This window comes from Pseudophryne corroboree, chromosome 1 (genome assembly GCF_028390025.1).
Source record: "Pseudophryne corroboree isolate aPseCor3 chromosome 1, aPseCor3.hap2, whole genome shotgun sequence".
Taxonomy (NCBI): Eukaryota; Metazoa; Chordata; class Amphibia; order Anura; family Myobatrachidae; genus Pseudophryne; species Pseudophryne corroboree.
This window is the reverse complement of record NC_086444.1, coordinates 984,149,086-984,172,606: the sequence shown is the minus strand read 5'-3', so window position 1 is coordinate 984,172,606 and position 23,521 is coordinate 984,149,086. Positions and strand designations below refer to the sequence as shown.

The window sequence follows — 23,521 nt, the reverse complement described above, 5'->3', positions numbered from 1 at the left end:
CAATCTTGCAATCAGCCGGCTCCTTTAAGGCGGTTGATCCTGGGACAGGTAAAACCACCTTTTTTGAGAGTCTGGATACAGACACGTCCACTATGGGTGGGTTTTCCTATTTTTTTCTATCCTCCTCAGGGAAGGGGTAAGCAACCAGAAGCCTCCTAGGGATCTGGAATTTTTCCTCTGGATTTTCCCATGCTTTTTCAAATATAGCATTTCATTCTTTGGACGCAGGGAAGGTTAGCGAGGCTTTCTTATTGTCAGTGAAGTAAGCCTCCTCAACCTGTTCAGGTGTTGTGTCTGTAATATTCAACACATCTCTAATAGCCTCTATCATTAACTGCACCCCTTTTGCAAGAGATGCGGCCCCCTGAGCACGTCTCCATCACCGTCTGCCGTGTCAGAGTCGGTATCCGTGTCGCCTTGCATGATCTGGATAAGAGCACGTTTGTGGGAACCCACAGATGGGGGGCCTGAGGTAACAGAACCAAACCACACCGCCAAAGAATTCTGTAAAATCTGAGTTTCAGATTCATTCTGAGCAACCCTAGCAGAAATCTGAGAAATCATAGTTTTGATAGAGGATAACCACTCCGGCTCCCTTGCTGGTATCTGCGCTACAACAGTGCAAACCTGATTACATGGAATGAGATCATCCTGAGAGGACATGTCCTCAGCTGCATATGACACAGAGTCCCTGGACATAGCTGACTGGAAACCCCAAACACCACACACAGGGTAGGTTAAGACAGAGTTTCCCCCCTGAGAATGGCAAGAGAGACACAGAGATCAGAGCCAACCCACTCACAGCGCTGTTATTATGTATGTATGTATGTATGTATGTATGTATGTATGTATGTATGTATGTATGTATGTATGTATGTATATATATATATATATATATATATATATATATATATATATATATATATATATATATATAGAAAAGATGTCGCGCAATCTCACACAGAGTCTTTGAAATATATATCAGTCCAAATGTACTTTTGCAGCAGTCCTCCTCTAGGAGTAAACCCGTACTCCTCAGCACATGTGAAAAAAAGAAGAAATAATGGAGGGCGCAATGGTGAGTATAGAATTACAAGTTTTTACTGGCATCAGTATCACTCATGTACATTTAAAATAAAAGTTAACCAGCGCGATGTAGATCATCAGTGGAGCCTCCGGAAAACCGCACCAACGAACCCCGTCGCTCACAGGATAACAGCAGCCGCTAAATCCTTCTAGCCGCACGGACTTGAATAACGGACCACACGCGCTGACACTTCAGACAATGGATCCTTGAACCTCGTCCTGCTGGCCACGCCCAACGCGTTTCGTCGTAAGACTTCGTCATATTATATATATATATATATATATATATAAATGACACCCCTTATCAGCGCGTACTGTAATAGTTGCACATATCTAATTCACCGCCTCCCCTCTCTTCTACAACTCCCTGGTAACGCACAGGATAGCTGGAGTTGCTTCGAGGGACAGCTCTGTCAGCGTCTGTGTACAGGAAATGCAGGCAGGAAAATGGGTCCGCTCTGAGAAGCCCCGCCCCTTGAAGATGGCGCGTCTTCCCACACAAATTCTTTATACTGGCCTGAGGATTCCGTCGCACGGCGGGGGATTCCGTCCCCTGTTGAGCGTCTGTATACGGAGGATTGTGACGCTAGCCTGGGGATTCAGTCTCCGGTTAGCGTCTGTGACAGTGTAGGGTATTAAGACGCTGGCTCATGATGCCCCTCAAAGCGCCAACACTGTGTGCCGCTGAGCCTTCCAGGAGCGCAGCCACTCAGAGCTGCGCTCCTACCCTTGTGCCGCCATATCTCGCCTCTTCTGATCTTCTGGCTCTGTAAGGGGATGGCGGCATGCTGCCCGGGTGAGCGATCCCCTGTTGCCAGCAGCCTCCCTGTAAAATAATAAACTCTAAAATAAACTTTTACTAAAGAAGCTCTGTAGAGCTCCCCTAGCTGTGACCGGCTCCTCCGGGCACATTTTCTAAACTGGGTCTGGTAGGAGGTGCATAGAGGGAGGAGCCAGCCCACACTCTCAAACTCTTAAAGTGCCAATGGCTTCTAGTGGACCAGTCTATACCCCATGGTACTAATGTGGACCCCAGCATCCTCTAGGACGTAAGAGAAAGTGTACAGTGCTGAAAATTATAGCTGCAGCAGTGACAAAGGAGACATCACCTGTATTACGAATAAAAATTAATAGTTGGCAATACAGAAGTATCCAGAATACAGTTGTCTAATTTAACCTTCATTCCTAGTATCTATACCCGACATATTACATTCATAGTAGGAAGACAAACAGCACTGTGATAATATCAATATTTATTTAGTCCTACTACAAAAGTAACAACAACCTCCATAGTAAACCAAGTGTTCCACCAAGGAGCTGTACCTGGAGCATCAGGGCATGTGGTGAGTGCACAAATATAGAGGCGTTATCTTTGGGAGAGGATTCCAGGCAGAGCTGGGCATCGGTGGCTCTTGGGTTGTATGTGAATGCGATGGAACCCGAAAGCTTGCCATCATACAGCAACAACTTGTGGTGTTCTGCAAGAAAGAGGTCACTTTCCGTCTTGAATTTAAATGTACCCTGTAAGAGAGGAAGAGGATCGATTCATACCAGTCAAATACATAATATCAACTTTTACTAATTCAAGCACAATATTGAAGATGATCCAGCTTATCATGCAAATTTCATAATCAACTTCTAGAATTAAATAGTGACAAAATACTGAACATCTATTAAAGTTAACTTCATTGCCATAGAAAGCACAAGCATTACCTTGTATGATGGACCCAACTGATAAATTGCAAAGATCTGAGCGGCATTTAGGGCTTCACTGAATAGGTAGACAGAAGCCATTTGCCCACAAAATACTCTGTTAGCGTCTGCTGTTTCAGATGAGCCCAAGAAACACTTGTCAAACGTCTGAAGAAGAAAGTTAACAGACACATGAAAAAAAACCATAAAACATCTTGTGTATTAATACAAAATCATGACTTGTAGATCACAATCATATATGAAAACTACGGAAAGAAAATGGGTTCTTAGTTTTCCTTAAAAGGTAAATTAATTCTATAAAGATACTGAAATATATGGCAAGTTCATAAAAGTATGGTCTTGGGAATAGTTTTGGGAGTCCTGGTCTAGCCAAGTGTTTCCCAACTCCAGTGCTCAGGGACCCCTATCAGGGCATGGCTTACAGATCTCCTAGTCGATGCTAGTTCATTACTGGCTGACACATTTTGAAAGCTCCACAGGCAGAACTAATTGTTTTCACTTGTGATACTGAGGATATCTGTAAAACATGCACTGTTAGGGAAGCACTGGTCTAGCCCCAGTAAAGCATGCATTGAGATGACAAACATGGCTGCTCCTGGCTCTACAAAGCAAATGTTGATGCCTCAATTATATCTGTATCTTATAGAAAAGATTTAAAAACAAATCAAATGACTTCTCTATCAGAATAGAACACCGACTTGTACAGAAATGGGCAGCAACAGGAATAAAAAAGTGAAAGATTTTAATTTGGACAGCCCACAATAGAACTGTTGTGGCATTACACATTTGCCACTCGGGAGAGTAGTACTGATAACCCCATCTCACTGTGTTCATACTTTACATACAGGTAAGGTAACAAGACCTCTGGTGTAATGTTCTCTATTTCATTCTAATCTCCCACCAGGCCAGAGCAGTTAGACCACTGCTTCTCCCCACAACCATTAGTCCGTGCCTCATATCAGTGATACTGTCCCAACATCAGTTGTAAAATGGTTAGGCTGGCGGAAACAACACCTATGTCCTCTTTTCCTTTTTTAAAGGTTGAGTACATCTTCCCCTTAGCCTCAGTAGGCTGGAATAGTGCAATTATCCTGATTTCCATTTGCCGAACCAGATGTGCAAATTTAAACAATGGTGCAGCCAGCAGTAGAACTGGAGACTGGCAGATTGCGTGATGCAGTGATGGAGCACTATCTGTGTTTAATTACACTTTTTTCTAACCAGTTTTATAAATTACACGGTAAATAAATAAAAATAAAAAAACACATCCTGTGCAACAGAACAGCGATGTAAAACAGCACCAGTTATTGATTTTAATATATGCAGAAAGCAGTCAAACTGGTAATACAGCAGCCAACGAACTCACGTCACTTGTATTGACAAGCCAGGTTATCTCGCCATACGAGGCTAGTTCACCATTCACATAACATCGCAGTTCACTGTTCTTCCATCGATTGTAAATGTGGACGATAGACACCATATACCACTAAAACAAACATAATTTAAAAAAAAAAATACCATTTATTGCCATAAAAAAAAACACATTAGCACAACAAAAGTGATTTTAAGAACAGGGATTCTCTAAGAAAAACCCTATAAACCCTAATGAATATCACTAAATTGTGCAAAATTCTACAAAATGAAACAAAGATTTAAATATCAAAATAATGATTTTCATTATTTTAAAGTGTTAGTGAATGAGTAACATAACATAAGCAGCAGACTTGTTACAGGTAGAAAAAGAATCACTGTGTAAAATATACATAAAATACACATATTTGGTCGTAACTTAACGGATACCAGCCAACTAGACTGCTCAGCTGTGGGATATTATGTTAACATTCACAATGCTGACAGCAAAATGTTTACAAGGTCTGAATGTAATGGTGTTGACAATCTGGCCAGGTGGGAAGTTGATCTGGTCCCCCTGTCTCCTGAAAAAACTTATCCGAATTAGGACAATATAATAAACATATCAATGTATGATTGCTACAATACAAATAATACTCTGCCTCCCTTTAAAACCTATAAAGGACTTCAGATGGGATGTACTAAAGTGATTTCCATATGTAACAAGCTCTGGAAAGAGATACTTTCCAGAGCTTGGACCCGGTAGGCAATATCATCTGTAGGTAGCCTTGCCTAATAGGCTTCTTATTGATTCCTGAGAGGGATCTACATGGATCCCTCCCAGTGTCACCTGCGGTGCGAGCATCATTCTGTGCGTGAGCAGAAGGACTCCTGGGTCCTAAACTCAGACGTCCAATCATTGCACTTACTGAATGTGCAGAATCACCATATTTCTTTACTGGATCCATTATATTTGCAGGTACCCCCAAAAAAAAAAAAACAATAAATATACCCCTTACAACCCTCTGACTCAGGCTGCAGGATGGTTTCACTGCCCCTCTCTGTGAGAATAGATTAAGGTGCATTGTACAAACCCATTTATAGCTATAGCCTTTGCTGATGCTACCAATTATAACTATCTGTGCCGCATATCTGGGGATGATTTATGAAACAGCAGTGCTTAAGGTGACTTCTTATTTTGAATGCCTTCTTTTATTTTATTTTATTTTAAGTCTTTTGTCAACACAGTTCAACCTAAAATATAGAAATAAATACATAAATATATTCAAACACATACATACCAGCCAACTGTCCCGCTTTTTGCGGGGTAGCCCCGTTCTTGTTGTTTTTTGGTTGTTTTTTTGTTTTGTTTTGGTTTTTTTTTGGGGGGGGGGGGGTCAGTTGGGAGGATCCTATCAATCGCTGCTCTGCTGTAGAGCAGTGGTGATTAGACGCTGTGCGCATGCGCTGTGTAACATGCCCCCATTTTGTGCAACGCTGCCTGTCGCCGCAGCATCACACTCCCTGATCTGCACATGCATATATCTAAAAACTTCAGAGATGTATTTAAACACCGGGTTTACTTTTTGGGCAAAGCAGTAAATTAATTCTTAAATCTCTATATACACTCATATAATGAAAAATTATTAATTCAGCCTGCTAGATAAAGAGCTTTATTTCCTTATAAAATATTAGTAGTGATGTAGTCTAGAAATGCCTTTCACTTCTGTTTTCACTTTATCTATATATTGAGGCACTCTGTACAACATCGCAGTATAGTTAATTTTCTACACTAGTCTTTTTTTTTTTTTTTTTTTTATTAAACTAGAAGTTCGTGTAAATCCAGTTAGAATTGATGTATAAAATGTATATGTAAGAAAGCTGTAACTTAGTAGCTTTCCTGCTGGTTACTGTGACATCACACCTAGACTGTGACATCACTAGCCTGTGACATCACATTGTTTCTCCCTGTAACATTCTATCTACAGCTGCAGTTTCCATGCAGGAAGACAGGTAGGAGGAAGTGAGTCCTACATAGTAGGGTATGATGGAGGGGGGTAAGGAAGACAGAGTGCAGTATAGTCAGCTGAAAGGCAAGACAAGATAGACAGAACAGGGAATATAGGTACAAGCACACAGGAGAAGCGCAAGAAGGAATTACATATTTAAGAATACAAATGTAACGTTACAGAAATAAAGAGGGCAGTGGGTGCAGATAAGACTATGAGGCAGAATCTTGCTTTGGGATGAAAAAGTAAATAAAATAGATAAATGTCAAATTGATAAATTTGAAAGTATGTTGTTTTGTTTAAGGACGATTGGAAAAGTGGTTGATTCATGGACATTTTATTGTACTTAAACTAGTACTATGCTTAAGGATAGTCTTTTGTGTTTTTTTAGAAGATCATCATCTGGCAATGTTCTGGCAAAGAGATTTGCAGAGTGTCGGATAAACGGCAGAGAGATCTGCTAAGTGTCCGTTGAAGACGACGGGAGGGGTCGCAGTGGCAGCAAGGACTGGAGGATAACATGCAGGAGGTAAGCTACCATACTTGTGTATGTGGTGGGGGGTACTGGGAGCAGAGAACAAAACAGAGACTATGGTGGGGGAGAGCGGACAATACAAAACAGGCAGATGGAGGCAGCTCAGTATAGGACACAGGCAGATGGAGGCAGCCCAGCATGGTGTGGGGGTAGCAGCGGTGCTAGGGTGTTTGCCACCCTTTGCAAACTAGAATTTTGAGCCCTAGCAAACTTTGCAAAGTGACAGCAAGCAGCCTGAAAAGGGGGAGTGGCCTTACATAGAAGGTGCGTGGCCACAATAGTACTCCCAATTAAAATTACACCACACAAAAGTACAATCTTATTCACATTACACCGTACGTAGTGCCCCTGATACATAATACGCTACATAGTAGTATCCCTTGACAGTACGTCATACAGTAGCGCCCACTAGTCAGAGTATGCTCCACAGTAGTGCCCATTATACACAATGCCCACAGTAGTAATGTCCCTTACAAAAAATGCTCACAGTAGTAGTGCTGCTTATACACATTATGCCCACAGTAATGCCCCTTATATGCATAATGTCAACAGCAGTAATGCCCCTTATACACCTAATGCCCTCAGTAGTTGTGCCTCTTATATACATAATCCCCACAGTAGTAGTGCCCCCTATAAACATTATGCACACAGTAGTAATGCCCTTATACACATAATGTCATTTCTAGTATAAAGGACAGTTAGTATAGTAGCTCTAAAATTATGACTGTAACCTGCACACTGTGGGTACTGTATGATACTAACATGGTCCTAGCACTAGGGAAGATAAAATCTGAAGCGGATAATTTTGGTCTCTATGAGACAGGATCTTGTACGAAAAAGTCAATTAAAAAAAAAGATATATTGCAAATTAATAAATTTTAAAGTGCGTAACAAAATGTAGTAGTACAATTATACACATAGTAAGTATAACCAAGAAATTATGGTTGTTTAGATCATCATCTGGCAAAGTTCTGGCAAAGAGATTTGCAGAGTGTCGGGTGACCGGCAAAGAGATCTGCAAAGTGTCCGTTGAAGACGACGGGAGGGGTCACAGAGGCAGCAAGGACTGGAGGATAACATGCAGGAGGGAAGTTATACTTATGTAATTGTGTGTGTTGTGGGGGCTATTGAGAGTACAGTACAAAACAGAGACTATGGAGGAGAGACTGGACAATACAAATCATGCAGAAGAGGGCAACTCAGTATGAGCCATACAGATGGTGTGGGGGCAGGGGCGGTGCTAAGGTGTTCGCGCCCCCCTGCAAATTATACATTTGAGCCCTCCCATAAAGTGACCGCTTGCTGGCTGAAAAAAAGCAGTGTGGTCTCACAAATAAAAGGGGTGTCACCACACAATGGTACTCCAAATACGAATTACACAAAATCACAATCTCATTTACATTACACCACACGTAGCGCCCCCGATTCACAGTACGCCACATAGTAGTGTCCCTTATTCACATTACGTCACACAGTAGCGCCCCCTAGTCACGTTATGCTACACAGTTGTGTCAATTATACACATAATGTCGACAGTAGTAATGCCCCTTTTGTCCGCCCCGTATGGCAGTGCCGCCGCCCCCCCCTCCCCTTACAGAAATGCAAAAGCATCGCACAGCGGCGATGCTTTTGCATCTCAGGAGTTACTGCCGGCCAGCGCAGCTCCTGCTGCTGGCTGGGAGAACCTCTTCGCTGCCCTGGGTCACAGCAGCTGCGTGTGACATCATGCTGCCGCCACGGCTCGTCCCCCCAATGGTCCGGCCACGCCTGCGTTGGCCGGACTGCACCCCCTAAACGGCAGCATCCAGCCCCCTCCCGCCCAGCGACCGCCTCTGCCCCATAGGCAATCGCTAGGCAACAACGGCTGGCATGCGCAGGCGCACTGCTGCGCCGGCGCATGCGCAGTTCCGACCCGAGCGCTGCGATAAACTGCAGCGAGCGATTAGGTTGGAATGACCCCCCCATAGTTAGGCAGCCGGGATGTACGGACAGAAAGAGGAAGAAGGGCACAGAGAGAGAGGCAGCAAGGACGCAGGGACAGATAGAGAGGAAATTGCAACCAGGGTCGGCAACAGAAATCATGGGGCCCGATACAGTGAAATCTCTGGAGTCCCCTTAGATTTGATATACTGTATACACAGTATAAATAAAGAAGTTTCAACAGCAGCACTCTGGAATAAAACACACAATGACAGACACTTTCAGCCCACATGTTAATGCAGCAGCATTTTCGTCAGGTTGTGTGTGTAATAAATATATATATACACACACACATACACACACACACACACATATATATAGACAAAGTATCCTTCCCAACCTGTGGCTTAGGTATTATGCGGCGAAGGAAACAGGCGGCACTCCAAGGACTTGTGTAGAAACTTGTTTTTGTATTCAAAGCATAGTGAAAAAAGCAAAACAAAAATACAGGTATCTTACAACGTTTCAAGGCATGATAGCCTTTTCATCAGGTAAGTGACCCTGGTGCTGTGAAGAAAAGCAAAAAAACATACACACACATATATATATATATACATACATACATATATACACACACACATACACATATATATATATATATATATATATATATATATATATATATACACACACACACACACATATACATACATATATATATATATATATATATATATATATATATATATATATATATATATATATATATATGTATGTAAAAGAACAAATGAGGAGCGCGGATGTCAGTAAAAGTTGTGGAGCATTTAATTAAAAAAAGTACACATATACATACATCTCAGAAAGAGATCAGCAGCGCGATGTCATCACACACACGGCACCTCCGGATAGCCCCAGGTGGAACAGCCGCCGGTCACAGCTCATCAAAACGTTCCCTTCCGGGACCTCACAGGATCGGATCAAGAGCGATGTAGTTACACCTAGTGTCCAATTACCACGCTAACGCGTTTAGTCAAAAGGACTTCGTCAATATATATATATAATTTTATTTTTTTTCCTGGGGAATGTGGCACTCCTGGCGGCTTAAAAGACGATTCTATATACACATGCTGTGTAAGCAACGTTTCAATGCATTTAATGCTGCATCGCCATCAGGTCATACAAATTTGACCTGATGACGATGCACCATTAACTGCATTGAAACGTTGCTTACACAGCATGTGTATATAGAACAGTCTTTTAAGCCACCAGGAGTGCCACATTCCCCAGGAAAGTATACTATTATGTTGATGGGGACACCATAATATAATATAATATAATATAACAATAAGATTTTACTTACCGGTAAATCTATTTCTCGTAGTCCGTAGTGGATGCTGGGGACTCAGTTAGGACCATGGGGAATAGACGGGCCCCGCAGGAGACATGGGCACTCCAAGAAAGAATTTAGATTCTGGTGTGCTCTGGCTCCTCCCTCTATGTCCCTCCTCCAGACCTCAGTTAGAGAAACTGTGCCCGGAAAAGCGGACAGTACAAGGAAAGGATTTTGGGAATCCAGGGTAAGACTAATACCAGCCACACCAATCACACCGTATAACTTGTGATAACTTTACCCAGTTAACAGTATGAACAATCACAGAGCATCAGATAAACTCTGATGCAACTATAACATAACCCTTATTTTTAAGCAATAACTATATACAAGCATTGCAGAAGAAGTCCGCACTTGGGACGGGCGCCCAGCATCCACTACGGACTACGAAAAATAGATTTACCGGTAAGTAAAATCTTATTTTCTCTAACGTCCTAGTGGATGCTGGGGACTCCGTAAGGACCATGGGGATTATACCAAAGCTCCCAAACGGGCGGGAGAGTGCGGATGACTCTGCAGCACCGAATGAGCAAACACAAGGTCCTCCTCAGCCAGGGTATCAAACTTGTAGAACATTGCAAAGTTGTTTGAACCTGACCAAGTAGCCGCTCGGCAAAGCTGTAATGCCGAGACCCCTCGGGCAGCCGCCCAAGAAGAGCCCACCTTCCTTGTGGAATGGGCCTTAACTGATTTAGGCAGCGGCAACCCAGCCGCAGAATGAGCCTGCTGAATCGTGCTACAGATCCAGCGAGCAATAGTTTGCTTTGAAGCAGGTGCCCCAAGCTAGTTGGAAGCATGCAGGATAAACAAAGATTCTGTTTTCCTGACCTTAGCCGTTCTGGCTACATAAACCTTCAAAGCCCCGACCACATCCAGTGACTCGGAATCCTCCAAGTCAGTAGTAGCCACAGGCACCACAATAGGTTGATTTATATGAAAGGATGAAACCACTTTCGGCAGAAATTGTGGGCGGGTCCGCAATTCTGCTCTATCCGCATGGAAAACCAGATAAGGGCTTTTATGTGACAAAGCCGACAATTCTGACACACGCCTAGCCGAAGCCAAGGCTAATAGCATGACCACCTTCCACGTGAGATATTTTACTTCCACCGTTTTGAGTGGTTCAAACCAGTGTGATTTCAGGAAACTCAACACCACGTTAAGGTCCCAAGGTGCCACTGGAGGCACAAAAGGGGGCTGAATATGCAGCACTCCCTTTACAAACGTCTGAACTTCAGGCAGAGAAGCCAGTTCTTTTTGAAAGAAAATGGATAAGGCCGAAATCTGAACCGTAATGGAACCCAATTTAAGGCCCAAAGTCACTCCCGACTGTAGGAAGTGAAGGAAACGGCCCAGCTGGAATTCCTCCGTAGGGGCATTCCTGGCCTCACACCAAGCCACATATTTTCTCCATATACGGTGATAATGTTGAGCCGTCACATCCTTCCTAGCCTCTATCAGCGTAGGAATGACCTCATCCGGAATGCCTTTTTCTGCTAGGATCCGGCGTTCAACCGCCATGCCGTCAAACGCAGCCGCGGTAAGTCTTGGAACAGACAGGGCCCCTGTTGCACAAGTCCTGTCTTAGAGGCAGAGGCCACGGGTCCTCTGTGAGCATTTCTTGCAGATCTGGATACCAAGTCCTTCTTGCCCAATCCGGAACAATGAGTATTGTTCTCTCTCCTCTTTTTCTTATGATTCTCAGCACCTTGGGTATGAGAGGAAGAGGAGGAAATACATAGACCGACTGGAACACCCACGGTGCCACCAGTGCGTCCACAGCTATCGCCTGAGGGTCTCTTGACCTGGCGCAATATCTCTGCAGCTTTTTGTTGAGGCGGGATGCCATCATGTCCACCTGTGGCAGTTCCCACCGACTTGCAATCTGCGTGAAGACTTCTTGATGAAGTCCCCACTCTCCCGGGCGGAGGTCGTGCCTGCTGAGGAAGTCTGCTTCCCAGTTGTCCACTCCCGATATGAACACTGCTGACAGTGCGCTTACGTGATTCTCCGCCCAGCGAAGAATTCTGGTGGCTTCTACCATCGCCACCCTGCTCCTTGTCCCGCCTTGGCGGTTTACATGAGCCACTGCGGTGATTTTGTCTGACTGAATCAGAACCGGTTGGCCGCGAAGCAGGGACTCCGCTTGACGTAGGGCGTTGTATATGGCCCTTAGTTCCAGGATGTTGATGTGAAGGCAAGTCTCCTGACTTGACCACAGCCCTTGGAAATTTCTTCCCTGTGTGACTGCCCCCCACCCTCGTAGGCTTGCATCCGTGGTCACCAGGACCCAGTCCTGAATGCCTAATCTGCGACCTTCGAGAAGGTGAGCACTCTGCAGCCACCACAGGAGAGACACCCTGGCCCTGGGGGATAGGGTGATTAACCGATGCATCTGAAGATGTGATCCGGACCACTTGTCCAGTAAGTCCCATTGGAAGGTCCTCGCATGGAACCTGCCGAAGGGAATGGCCTCGTATGATGCCACCATCCTTCCCAGGACTCGAGTGCAGTGATGCACTGACACCTGTTTTGGTTTTAATAGATTCCTGACCAGTGTCACGAGCTCCTGAGCTCTCTCTATTGGGAGATAAACCCTTTTCTGGTCTGTGTCTAGGATCATGCCTAGGAGAGGCAGATGAGGAACCAACTGCGACTTTGGAATATATAGAATCCAGCCGTGTTGCCGTTACACTTCCAGAGAAAGTGATGCGCTGTTCAGCAACTGCTCTCTTGATCTCGCTTTTATGAGGAGATCGTCCAAGTACGGGATAATAGTGACTCCTTGCTTCCGCAGGAGCACCATCATTTCCGCCATTACCTTGGTGAATATTCTCTGGGCCGTGGAAAGACCAAACGGCAACGTCTGAAATTGGTAATGACAATCCCGTACCGCAATTCTGAGGTACGCCTGATGAGGTGGATAAATGGGGACATGAAGGTATGCATCCTTTATGTCCAGAGTCACCATAAAATCTCCCCCTTTCAGGCTTGCAATGACCGCTCTTAGCGATTCCATCTTGAACTTGAACCTTTTCAGGTATATGTTCAGGGATTTTAAATTCAATATGGGTCTGACCGAACCGTCCGGTTTCGGGACTACAACATGGTCGAATAATAACCCCCTCCTTGTTGAAGGAGGGGAACCTTGACCACCACCTGTTGAAGATACAATTTGTGAATTGCAGTTAACACTGTTTCCCTCTCGTGGGGGGAAGCCGGCAGGGCCGTCTGTGAGGGGGCATCTCCTCAAAGTCCAGCTTGTATCCCTGAGACACAATATCTATTGCCCAGGGATCTAACAGGGAGTGAACCCACTTGTGGTTGAACTTACGAAGGCGTGCCTCCACCGGGCCTAGCTCCGCCTGTGGAGCCCCAGCGACATGCGGTGGATTTTGTAGGGGCCGGGGAGGACTACTGTTCCTGGGAACTAGCTGTGTTGTGCAGCTTCTTTCCTCTGCCCCTGCCTCTGGCAAGAAAGGACGCACCTCGGACTTTCTTGTTTCTTTGTTCGAAAGGCTGCATTTGATAATGTGCTTTCCTAGGCTGTGCAGGAATATAAGGCAAAATATCAGAATTACCAGCTATAGCTGTGGAGACCAGGTCCGAGAACCCTTCTCCACACAATCCTCAGCCTTCCATATGCCTCTTAAGTCGGCATCATCTGTCTATTGCATATTCTACAGGACACGTCAAGCAGAAATCGACATAGCTTTGACTCTAGGACCCAGTAGACTCATGTCTCTTTGGGCATGTTATATATATATATATATATATATATATATATATATATATATATATATATATATATATATATATATATATATATATATACATACATATACATATATATATATATATATATATATATATATATACACATATATATATATATATATCTCTCAAGACAGCATCTTTTATATATATATATACACATACATATATATATATATATATATATATATATATATATATATATATACACATACATACATATATATATATATATATATATATATATATACATATATATATACACACACATACACACACACATACTTATAATTAATATATATATATATATATATATATATATACACACACATATATACATATATACATACACACATACATACTAGGGTCTCAATCTCTGCTGATAAGGTACCTGTCCACGCTGCCACAGCGCTATACACCCATGCAGACACAATCACCGGTCTGAGAAGTGTACCAGAATGTGCACGCTATCTGCAGGATCCCTGAGGATAGCTGTTACGTCAGGGCTACCTTTTGGGCAAACGTGACACCCTAGGGGAAGATTCCCATCGTATCCTGGCCCTAGTAGGGAAAGGATACTCCCTGAGAATTCTTTGTGGGAAACTGCAGTCTCTTGTCTGGAGATTCCCGCTCTTTTTCATCATGAGAGGAGGGAAATTTACCTTAGCTTTCTTCCCCTTAAACATGTGTACCCTTGTGTCAGGGACAGATGAGTCATCAGTGATATGCAAATCATCTTTTATTACAATAATCATATATTGAATACTTTTCTGCCATTTTGGCTGTAACTTTGCATTATCGTAGTCGACACTGGAGTCAGACTCTGTGTCGATATCAGTGTCTATTATTTTGGATAGTGATCATTGAGAGACTCTGAAGGTCTCTGCGACATAGGGACAGACATGGGTAGATTCCCTCTCTGTTCTCTAATCTTTTGTGCAATAAATTCACCTAAGCACTTAATTACACATATACAAACAGGTGTCGGCGTTGTCGACGGAGACACCCTCTCACACACATATTTGCTCCATCTCCTCCTTAGGGGAGCCTTTTACCTCACATGTCGACACACACGTACCGACACACCACACACTCGGGGAATGCTCATCTGAAGACAATTCCCCGATAAGGCCCTTTGGAGAGACAGCGAGAGAGTATGCCAGCACACACCCCAGCGCTATTAACCCAGGAATAACACAGTAACTTAATGTTAACCCAGTAGCTGCTGTTTATATTGATTTTTGCACCTAATTATGTGCCCCCCTCTCTTTTTACCCTCTTCTACCGTGTAACTGCAGGGGAGAGGCTGGGGAGCTTCCTCTCAGCGGTGCTGTGGAGCAAAAACATGGCGCTGGTGAGTGCTGAGGAAGAAGCCCCGCCCCCTTGACGGCGGGCTTCTGTCCCGCTTTTATGTACAATTTTTGGCGGGGGCTCATACATATATACAGTGCCCAACTGTATATATGCAAACTTTTGCCAAAGAGGTCTCTAATTGCTGCCCAGGGCGCCCCCCCCCCCCCCCCCCGCGCCCTGCACCCTTACAGTGACCGGAGTATGTGGGTGTAGTGTGGGTGTAGTGTGGGAGCAATGGCGCACAGCTGCAGTGCTGTGCGCTACCTCAGTGAAGACTGGAGTCTTCTGCCGCCGATTTCGAAGTCTTCTTGCTTCTTTCACCCGGCTTCTGTCTTCCGGCTCTGCGAGGGGGACGGCGGCGCGGCTCCGGGATCTGACGACGAGGGTGAGATCCTATGTACGATCCCTCTGGAGCTAATGGTGTCCAGTAGCCTAAGAAGCAGGACCTATCTGCAGAGAGTAGGGCTTCTTCTCTCCCCTCAGTCCCACGATGCAGGGAGTCTGTTGCCAGCAGAGCTCCCTGAAAATAAAAAAAACCTAACAAAATACTTTCTCATAGCAAGCTCAGGAGAGCTCACTAAACAGCACCCAGCTCGTCCGGGCACAGATTCAAACTGACTGAGGTCTGGAGGAGGGACATAGAGGGAGGAGCCAGAGCACACCAGAATCTAAATTCTTTCTTGGAGTGCCCATGTCTCCTGCGGGGCCCGTCTATTTCCCATGGTCCTTACGGAGTCCCCAGCATCCACTAGGACGTTAGAGAAATATATATATATATATATATATATATATATATATATATATATATATATATATATATATATATATATATATATATATACACACATATATACATACACACACATACATACATACATACACATACATACCTACATACATACACATACCTACATACATACACATACCTACATACATACACACACAACCTGACGAAAATTGTGCTGCATTAACATGTGGGCTGAAAGTGTCTGTCATTGTGTGTTTTATTCCAGAGTGCTGCTGTTGAAACTTCTTTATTTATACTGTGTATACCATGGGTCTTCAACCTGCGGCCCTCCAGCTGCAGTGGAACTACACATCCCAGCATGCCCTGCCTCAGTTTTAGCAGTTATTAATAGCAAAACTGTGACAATGCATGCTGGGATGTGTAGTTCCACAGCAGCTGGAGGGCCACAGGTTGAAGACCCATGGTGTATACAGTATATCAAATCTAAGGGGACTCCAGAGATTTCACTGTATCGGGCCCAAGGATTTCTGTTGCCGACCCTGGTTGCAATTACCTCTCTATATCTGTCCCTACATCCCTGCTGCCTCTCTCTCTGTTTCTATGCCCCTGCTTCCTTTCTGTCCGTACATCCCTGCTGCCTAACTATGGGGAGGTCAATCCAACCCAATCACTTGCTGCAGTTTATCGCAGCACAGCGATCGGGTCAGAACTGCGCATGCGCCGGCGCAGCAGTGCGCCTGCCAGCCGTCGTTGCCTAGCAATCGCCTCTGAGGCAGAGGCGGTCGCTGGGCGGGAGGGGGCTGGACGCCACCATTTAAAGTGCGCAGTCCGGCCAACACAGGCGTGGCCGGACCGTTGGGGGGGCGGGCTACGGTGGCAGCTGCTGCGACCCGGGGCAGCGAAGAGGTTCTCCCAGTCAGCAGCAGGAGCTGCGCTGGCCGGGAGTAACTCCTGAGAAGCAAAAGATGCATACATACACACTAAATTCTAAATTTGCTGCACTATACAGGAAACTTAATAAATAAATATTTATTTATACACATATATAGATCTGTATTTCTTTGCTTCCTTCCCCCCCCCCCCCCACATGTAGGGATATGAAAGATCATTTACTAAACATTTCTCACCTTCTGTGGCTTGAAATCAAACTTCACACAGTGCTGGAAGCCTTTTCCCTTGGACTTTATGGATGTGACAATTAAGCACCCGCCAACAAAATGAGCAGAGTAACCAAGTCCTTTGTTTGTTCTGAAACTAAAGCAAGGAGAATAAATGATAACAGGCAGGGTTTAGTCTCCTAATATGATTTTTGATGGTAAGAACTGTGCAGAAGGTATAAATGATCGGAGCCAAACCATTCCCAGATTTACCCATACTACACAAATTTTGGGTGAGGTACATGGGCTTCAAATTAAATACTTTGTTTTCTTTCCCTTGCCAAATATTAGCCAAGATCAGTACTGCAAAGTAGTCTATGTGGATATCATAAATACGCTTTACTTCTAGTCCTAGAGCTTGCAAGTATTATAGCTATGACCTGTAACTGAATGGGCAGGAACCATATCAAACATGTATGTACTGTTTTTTGGGGGATCCTATTCACCTCAGTACACATGCAGAAGAAACCAATTGAACAGTGCTGCAAGCTTTTCTCCAGGTTCCAATGTATAGACAGACAGGGTCAATAGGTAGACAACATATGGTTGATGGTCAAAAGTTAGACAGGGTCAAAAGGTCGACATTAAAGGTAAACATGAAAACGGTCGACATGTATATTTTTTTTCATGTGTTTACTACTTTTGCTGCATTCACAATCCATGTCACAAACCATTACCTTTATTAACCTTGTGGCAAGCAAAGCAGAGCAAGCCACCAAGCCCGAATCGTGGCAAGGGAATGCATTTCAACAAATTTGGGTACAACATTTTTTTAAAACGCAAATGAACACGTTTTGACCTCGTCTCATTTTTGCCTGTCGACCTCTTGGTGTAGACCTAATTACTGACTATCTTTCTAATGTCTATCTTCTATACCACACGCCTTTTCTCCTACTATAGCTCAACAGACACAAAACAGTTAATTTTAAGTAGTGTGCCCTACATCAGAGAGTGCTGTCTGCTCTTTCTTGTAACTCTTCAATTGTTTTATCGTAGCCACAGATCCCGTCTAATGTGAAGTGAGCTATTCAACTGTTTGTGACACTGGGAGACCATCACTTATCACAGATTATTTTCTCACACCATCCTGTACAACTTAATGGACACCTTAACTAGTGTTCACTCTAGCCTTCTTTCGCAGGGCGCTGCGCCCTGCCCCGTTTCTGAGTGTCAGAATGCGCCCTGCCCGTTTGTGCCCGCCCTGTTAATTACTAAAGGACTGCCGCGCTGGGCCGCACTGAAACTCCTCCCGCCGCGCTGCCACTCCTCTCGCAGCGCTGGTACTCCTCCCCGCTACGCTGCCACTGCTCCCGCAGTGCTGCCATGCCTCCCTGCCGCTGCCTCAGGCTTGTCGCGCTAATGCGCTCACAGCTCTCGACAATACTGTAGGCTGCTGGTGAGATGAGGAGGGCTGGGTTTGCCCCTCCCGCCGAGGCAAACCCAGCCCTCTTCTGTGTACATGACCCTATAAAAGAGGACGCCGGGGAGGATCAGTGTGGTGGCCATTTTCATCCAGCTCCGCAGTGTGTGAGGGGGGGACCAGCACGCTCACTCCCGCAGCATCAGCCTCCAGTAAGTTAAATTGACACAAGACTAGTGCTGCCAGACTAAGCTATTTATCCTACTCTACATAGGTTGCCTGGTGCCCCTTTAGTTGTAATCTGGCAGCACTCAACTAATCTTATAGTTTAATGAACTATATAAACCTTATTGAGACACTTCAGAAATAAACTGGCAGCACATCGTATATAAACCAACCTGGGACACCTTCGCTTCAATCTGACAGCACATTTAAAATACGATGTGCTGCCAGTTTATTTCTGAAGTGTCTCAATTAGGTTTATATAGCAACACGTGCTGCCAGTTTAATTCTTAAAGTGTCTCAATAGGGTTTATATAGCAACACGTGCTGTCAGTTTATTTCTGAAGTGTCTCAATAGGGTTTATATAGCAACATGTGCTGCCAGTTTAATTCTGAAGTGTCTCAATAGGATTTATATAGTTTAATAAACTATATAAACCCTATTGAGACACTTCAGAAATAAACTGGCAGCACATGAATGCTATATAAACCATTCTGGGACACCTTCGCTTCAATCTGACGGCACATTTAAACTTAAAATGTGCTGTCAGATTGAAGCGAAGGTGTCCCAGGATGGTTTATAAGATACAGTGTGCTGCCAGTTTAAGACACCTGCATACATATTACAGTATGTACATCATTTTGCCCTTCTAAATTAAAATGTGCCCTCCCGAATCAAAAATGTTCCCTCCCCAAGGTCAGCACCCTGCCCTAAAAAAACCTAGAGTGAACACTACCTTAACAGCATTGCTCCTGGCGTTTCGGCGCATGAACATGTCTGTGAACACTACCTTAACAGCATTGCTCCTGGCGTTTGGGCGCCTGAACTGTCTCTTTAGACGGGAGAAGTAGTTTTACAGACTTATCACCTGCATTTTGGGGATGGCACCCACAATAAGTGATAAGGGCACGCAAACTTGCGCCCAGCAGCACAAACAATTGAATTCTCCTGATTACTTATTTTCCACTTCGTGGTATGTTTACCCATTTGTACAACTGCTACGTCTTTGATTTCTGGCAACTGTTAGGTGGTATTTTGAATTTGAAAAAACAATTAAAATAAAAAAGTTATTTGGCTTATTAGATGGCTTCTTTACATACTTTTATAATTTGTTTCTTTGGCACTCTGACACTTATTACATTGTTTTGTTAAAAGCTGAACAAAAGTTTAAAAAATATAAACACATAAAATGAAAGATAACCAGAATAAAATATGTTTACATTTTACAAATACTTTTTCAAAATACTTTGCTTTAAGTAACCAAAACATTGACTCCAATGAAATGTTGAATCTGACTAATATACAATGTGCGTGTAGATGCACTTCATTTTACTCCAAATTGAAGAACACAATCGGGGCCGATTCAATTTTTTTTGTGTGACCTCCACTATAGGGTGTCAGATGGCAGCAATTCAAATGTTCTGCTATTCAGGCACCCAGCAAACACAGAGGACACATTTTATTGCAGCCGCCTGAGGTGCGAGATAAAAAAAAAATATGTGTAAACTCAGCACCTTGTGCGTCCAAACGGGAGTTTAGACGCCCAAAGAAGAAAGTTTAGAAGTGTTTCGCCGCAGTATGTTTCCACGCGACATGCACAATATGCATAAGTGCACACACAGTTGAATTGTGAGACAATTGTTTGGACGTCAAAAAAGTTCAGTTTAGATAGGATTTTTAGATGCCAAAAACAACTATCAGCCCCAGTGTTTTTAATTAAATAAAAGTTTTGGAACATGGTAATTTAACTAGCAACAAATCAGAAGCTAATCTCACCACTGTCCCCAAAATATGCCAAACACCAACTGAAAGGTATATGTGCCCACTATGCAGAAGGAACGTAGCACACTTACCAATACAAATATGGTTTTGCCTTGTCCACATTGATGTTGTTTATGGGATCCATTCTCAACCAAGTGTGAAATGTGAATCCATTCTGATATGGCCATTTAGCTATTGGGGGTAAGGCGATGGCCTAAAGATAAATTAATAACTAACATTTCATAATTGCTTCAACACAAAACAGTACATTTTAGAACACTATTTCACAATACCAACATTAAGCTGCAACCACCATTAGTCAGCATACAATAAAACATGCAATAATCACATTATCATCATCAGTGGGATGAAGACATTTTATTGCACAACATGAATGAACCACACACAATCACTTAACCCACACCGCAAAAATAATAAAGTGATTACTACCCACGGTGCACTGGTACAAGCTGTGTCATTAGTCATGCACTAATAGATACTCATTTTCTTCGCTATATAAACCACCTTGCACCCTCAATAAACCAGCACTCTCACAGTCACAGATTAGACAATGCTGCATAAAGCACATTACATGGCTTCTTAAAACAAACTAAGAACACTGATGACCTCATAAATATTTTCTTGGCAAACATACAAAAAAGTGGAAAGGGAAAAGAAGGTTCTTCAGACAACAAATATGCCATGCTACAATCTCAGCTTTGTCTATTATAGACCATGACAATTAATGTATCTGGAACAATGAGCAATTACAGTTTTTATAAAGCAATGTTTTTATACATGATGATACGGATAACATTGCTACAGCAATGAGTCTGATAGCAAAGAAATAAGGCAGCGTAGTGAAGTTTAGACTCATGGTACTTACTGCAGCACTCTTTCCGGGGAAGTTGAAGAAAGCGTCAGAGCCGTACTTCTGAGGCATGTGCTTTAACACAGACAATAGCTTAACTGCATGTGGAGGCTAAAGAGAATGGACACAAATGTATGAAAAAAGGGTAATGGTATTGAAACCAGTGTTAATTTTGTCGACGTAACTTGTAGCTAAAAGCATTTGTCAACTACGGTTTACTTCAGGACTAAAATTAAACTAAAATAAAGACTGAGATCCACTGACTAAATCTTAACTAAGACAAAACAAAAAAAGTGACATAGGGCGGAATTCAATTAGCGGCGTAATTGAAGAAATATACCGCGATTGCAGTTTGCCATTCTTGCGTCTGTTTGCCACAAAAACTGACTTTTTGTGGGTATGCACGCTCCCGTGCTTTGCCCTATTCAAATACAAAGCTGCGAAAACAGGATTACTGCGAAAATTGGTGCCGAAAGTGAAAAGTAAAAAATAGGTTAACCTGTCCGTACCCGCCAGAAAAGCTAAACTAACATCGGATAACAGCATAAGGTTATTATTGGTTATAATAAACATATTTCTGGTATTTAAATTGGGTCAAATGGCTGTTATATGCATTTTTTTTTTTTTTTTTTAAATGTAAAAAAAATTATAGAAATTTATTTTTTTCCAGCAAAATAAGTGCTAAAGTTAAACTTGGGGTACATAAAAATTGGTATAAGTATATATTTGGGTCATTTTATGAGACTTAAAAAAAAAAAAAAGTGCAAACATAAAATTTACAGCAAAAACCATTTACGTGGACAATTGAATAGTCGCTTTCGCAAATTTACCTCGATTTACAGTAAATTTGCTTTTTTTTTAGATCCCTCCTAAGACTAAAACGAAGTTTAAAATCCTTGTCAAATGACACTGGATCTAACACTGGAAATAGGGTATTAAATTAAATTATATGGTCTAGATAAAGTAATTGCAGAAAATAAATACACTGTATGACCTGCTGTTAATGAAATCGGATTGTGTATTGCACTTGTTTGTTCTTACAAACTTAAGGCATTCATTTGTATATGAGGTATGGGAGTACTCTGGTAAATTAGACTCCGTATATAACACATTCTCAGCCTACTGAGCCCAGATTACTAAACGCATAGTTAAGAGATTAAACTTCTCAAGGGAATTTAGAGAAGTTCTTCAGCAAAATCAATTACAGTATCCTTAAAAACTGCTGCAAAAGTTATGACTAAAATATTGACTAAAATAAGACTAAAATTAAAACTGAGATACATGGACTAAATCAAAGCAAAAGAAAAAAAAATGACTAAAATGTGACTATAAACCAACTACAATTTTAAGTAAGCGATTTACACAAAAACTATATTAAAAATCCTTGTCAAAATTAAAGTGGACTGAAACTCCTAACACCATAAGGAAACGGTTTTGGAATTTAGAGAAGAAAGGAACGGCACTGACAAATCAAATCTCCCCACAGCCCAATAAAAAGTTACAGGCATCATAGATTAGATTTTAATTATTTACACTTTTATGGTTACAAGTCCCTAAAAGCAGTGACTACAAGTGTACCAAGTTGTGCCAGCACAACAAGCAATGGATAATGGTTTCCCCATACATGGCCCAAACCAGTGAATGAAGCAATCCTCAAAGCTGCACAACAGATCTTCAAAGCAATTTAAAGCAAGTTTTACCACCCACACCAAGCTATCAACAAATTGTAAGCAGGACCCTCGTACCACTGTCAGTCATTACGCAGTCTTGTTTTATTACTGAAGCTCGATTGTAAAGTGCAACGGAATATGCCGACGCTATTTAACTTCATAAATAAATAATATGAAATCTTTCTAGACCATTATCTTGACCCTTCTACTATATGCTCATGTATTTAACAGCAAACAATTGGTACAATGTGCTCATTTATGGATTTAGCTTGCCTCCTCTCCATTGGGTAGACATTTCTGTATACATTTTTTTATTAAATGTGTATATTTTGTGACCAACCATTGCAGTAATGTAATTTTAAGTATTAGAAATCATTTTACATTTCTTTACAATGTGCGGTGTACATAATTACAGTTTCGTAATAAGAAATCTGCTTCTTTCATCATGAAGGTTTTATTCATGAATATTTCAGTTGTAAGCACCACTGTGTTTTGGAGATGTGCTGGGGTTCTTATGAGAGCGCACTCTATACAGTTTCACCGCTCTTATTGCACAGAATCTTCTCATAGCTGGTGATTTCAGCTTTTAGGCTTAGGGGGG

At 42.7% G+C, this 23,521-nt stretch overlaps 1 protein-coding gene across 2 annotated transcripts in view; it reads right to left on the bottom strand.

The window, feature by feature from the left end:
• LRBA (LPS responsive beige-like anchor protein) overlaps positions 1 to 23,521 on the bottom strand; it is a 1,108,277-nt gene that overhangs the window by 949,594 nt on the left and 135,162 nt on the right. For both annotated transcript variants that reach the window (XM_063920568.1, XM_063920569.1), the window contains exons 4-9: positions 21,266 to 21,361; positions 20,472 to 20,593; positions 17,006 to 17,132; positions 4,166 to 4,285; positions 2,800 to 2,946; positions 2,410 to 2,607 (exon numbers count right to left, since the gene is read on the bottom strand). In XM_063920568.1, the coding sequence (XP_063776638.1) occupies positions 2,410 to 2,607; positions 2,800 to 2,946; positions 4,166 to 4,285; positions 17,006 to 17,132; positions 20,472 to 20,593; positions 21,266 to 21,361 (810 nt within the window). The remainder of the gene's footprint in view (positions 1 to 2,409; positions 2,608 to 2,799; positions 2,947 to 4,165; positions 4,286 to 17,005; positions 17,133 to 20,471; positions 20,594 to 21,265; positions 21,362 to 23,521) is intronic.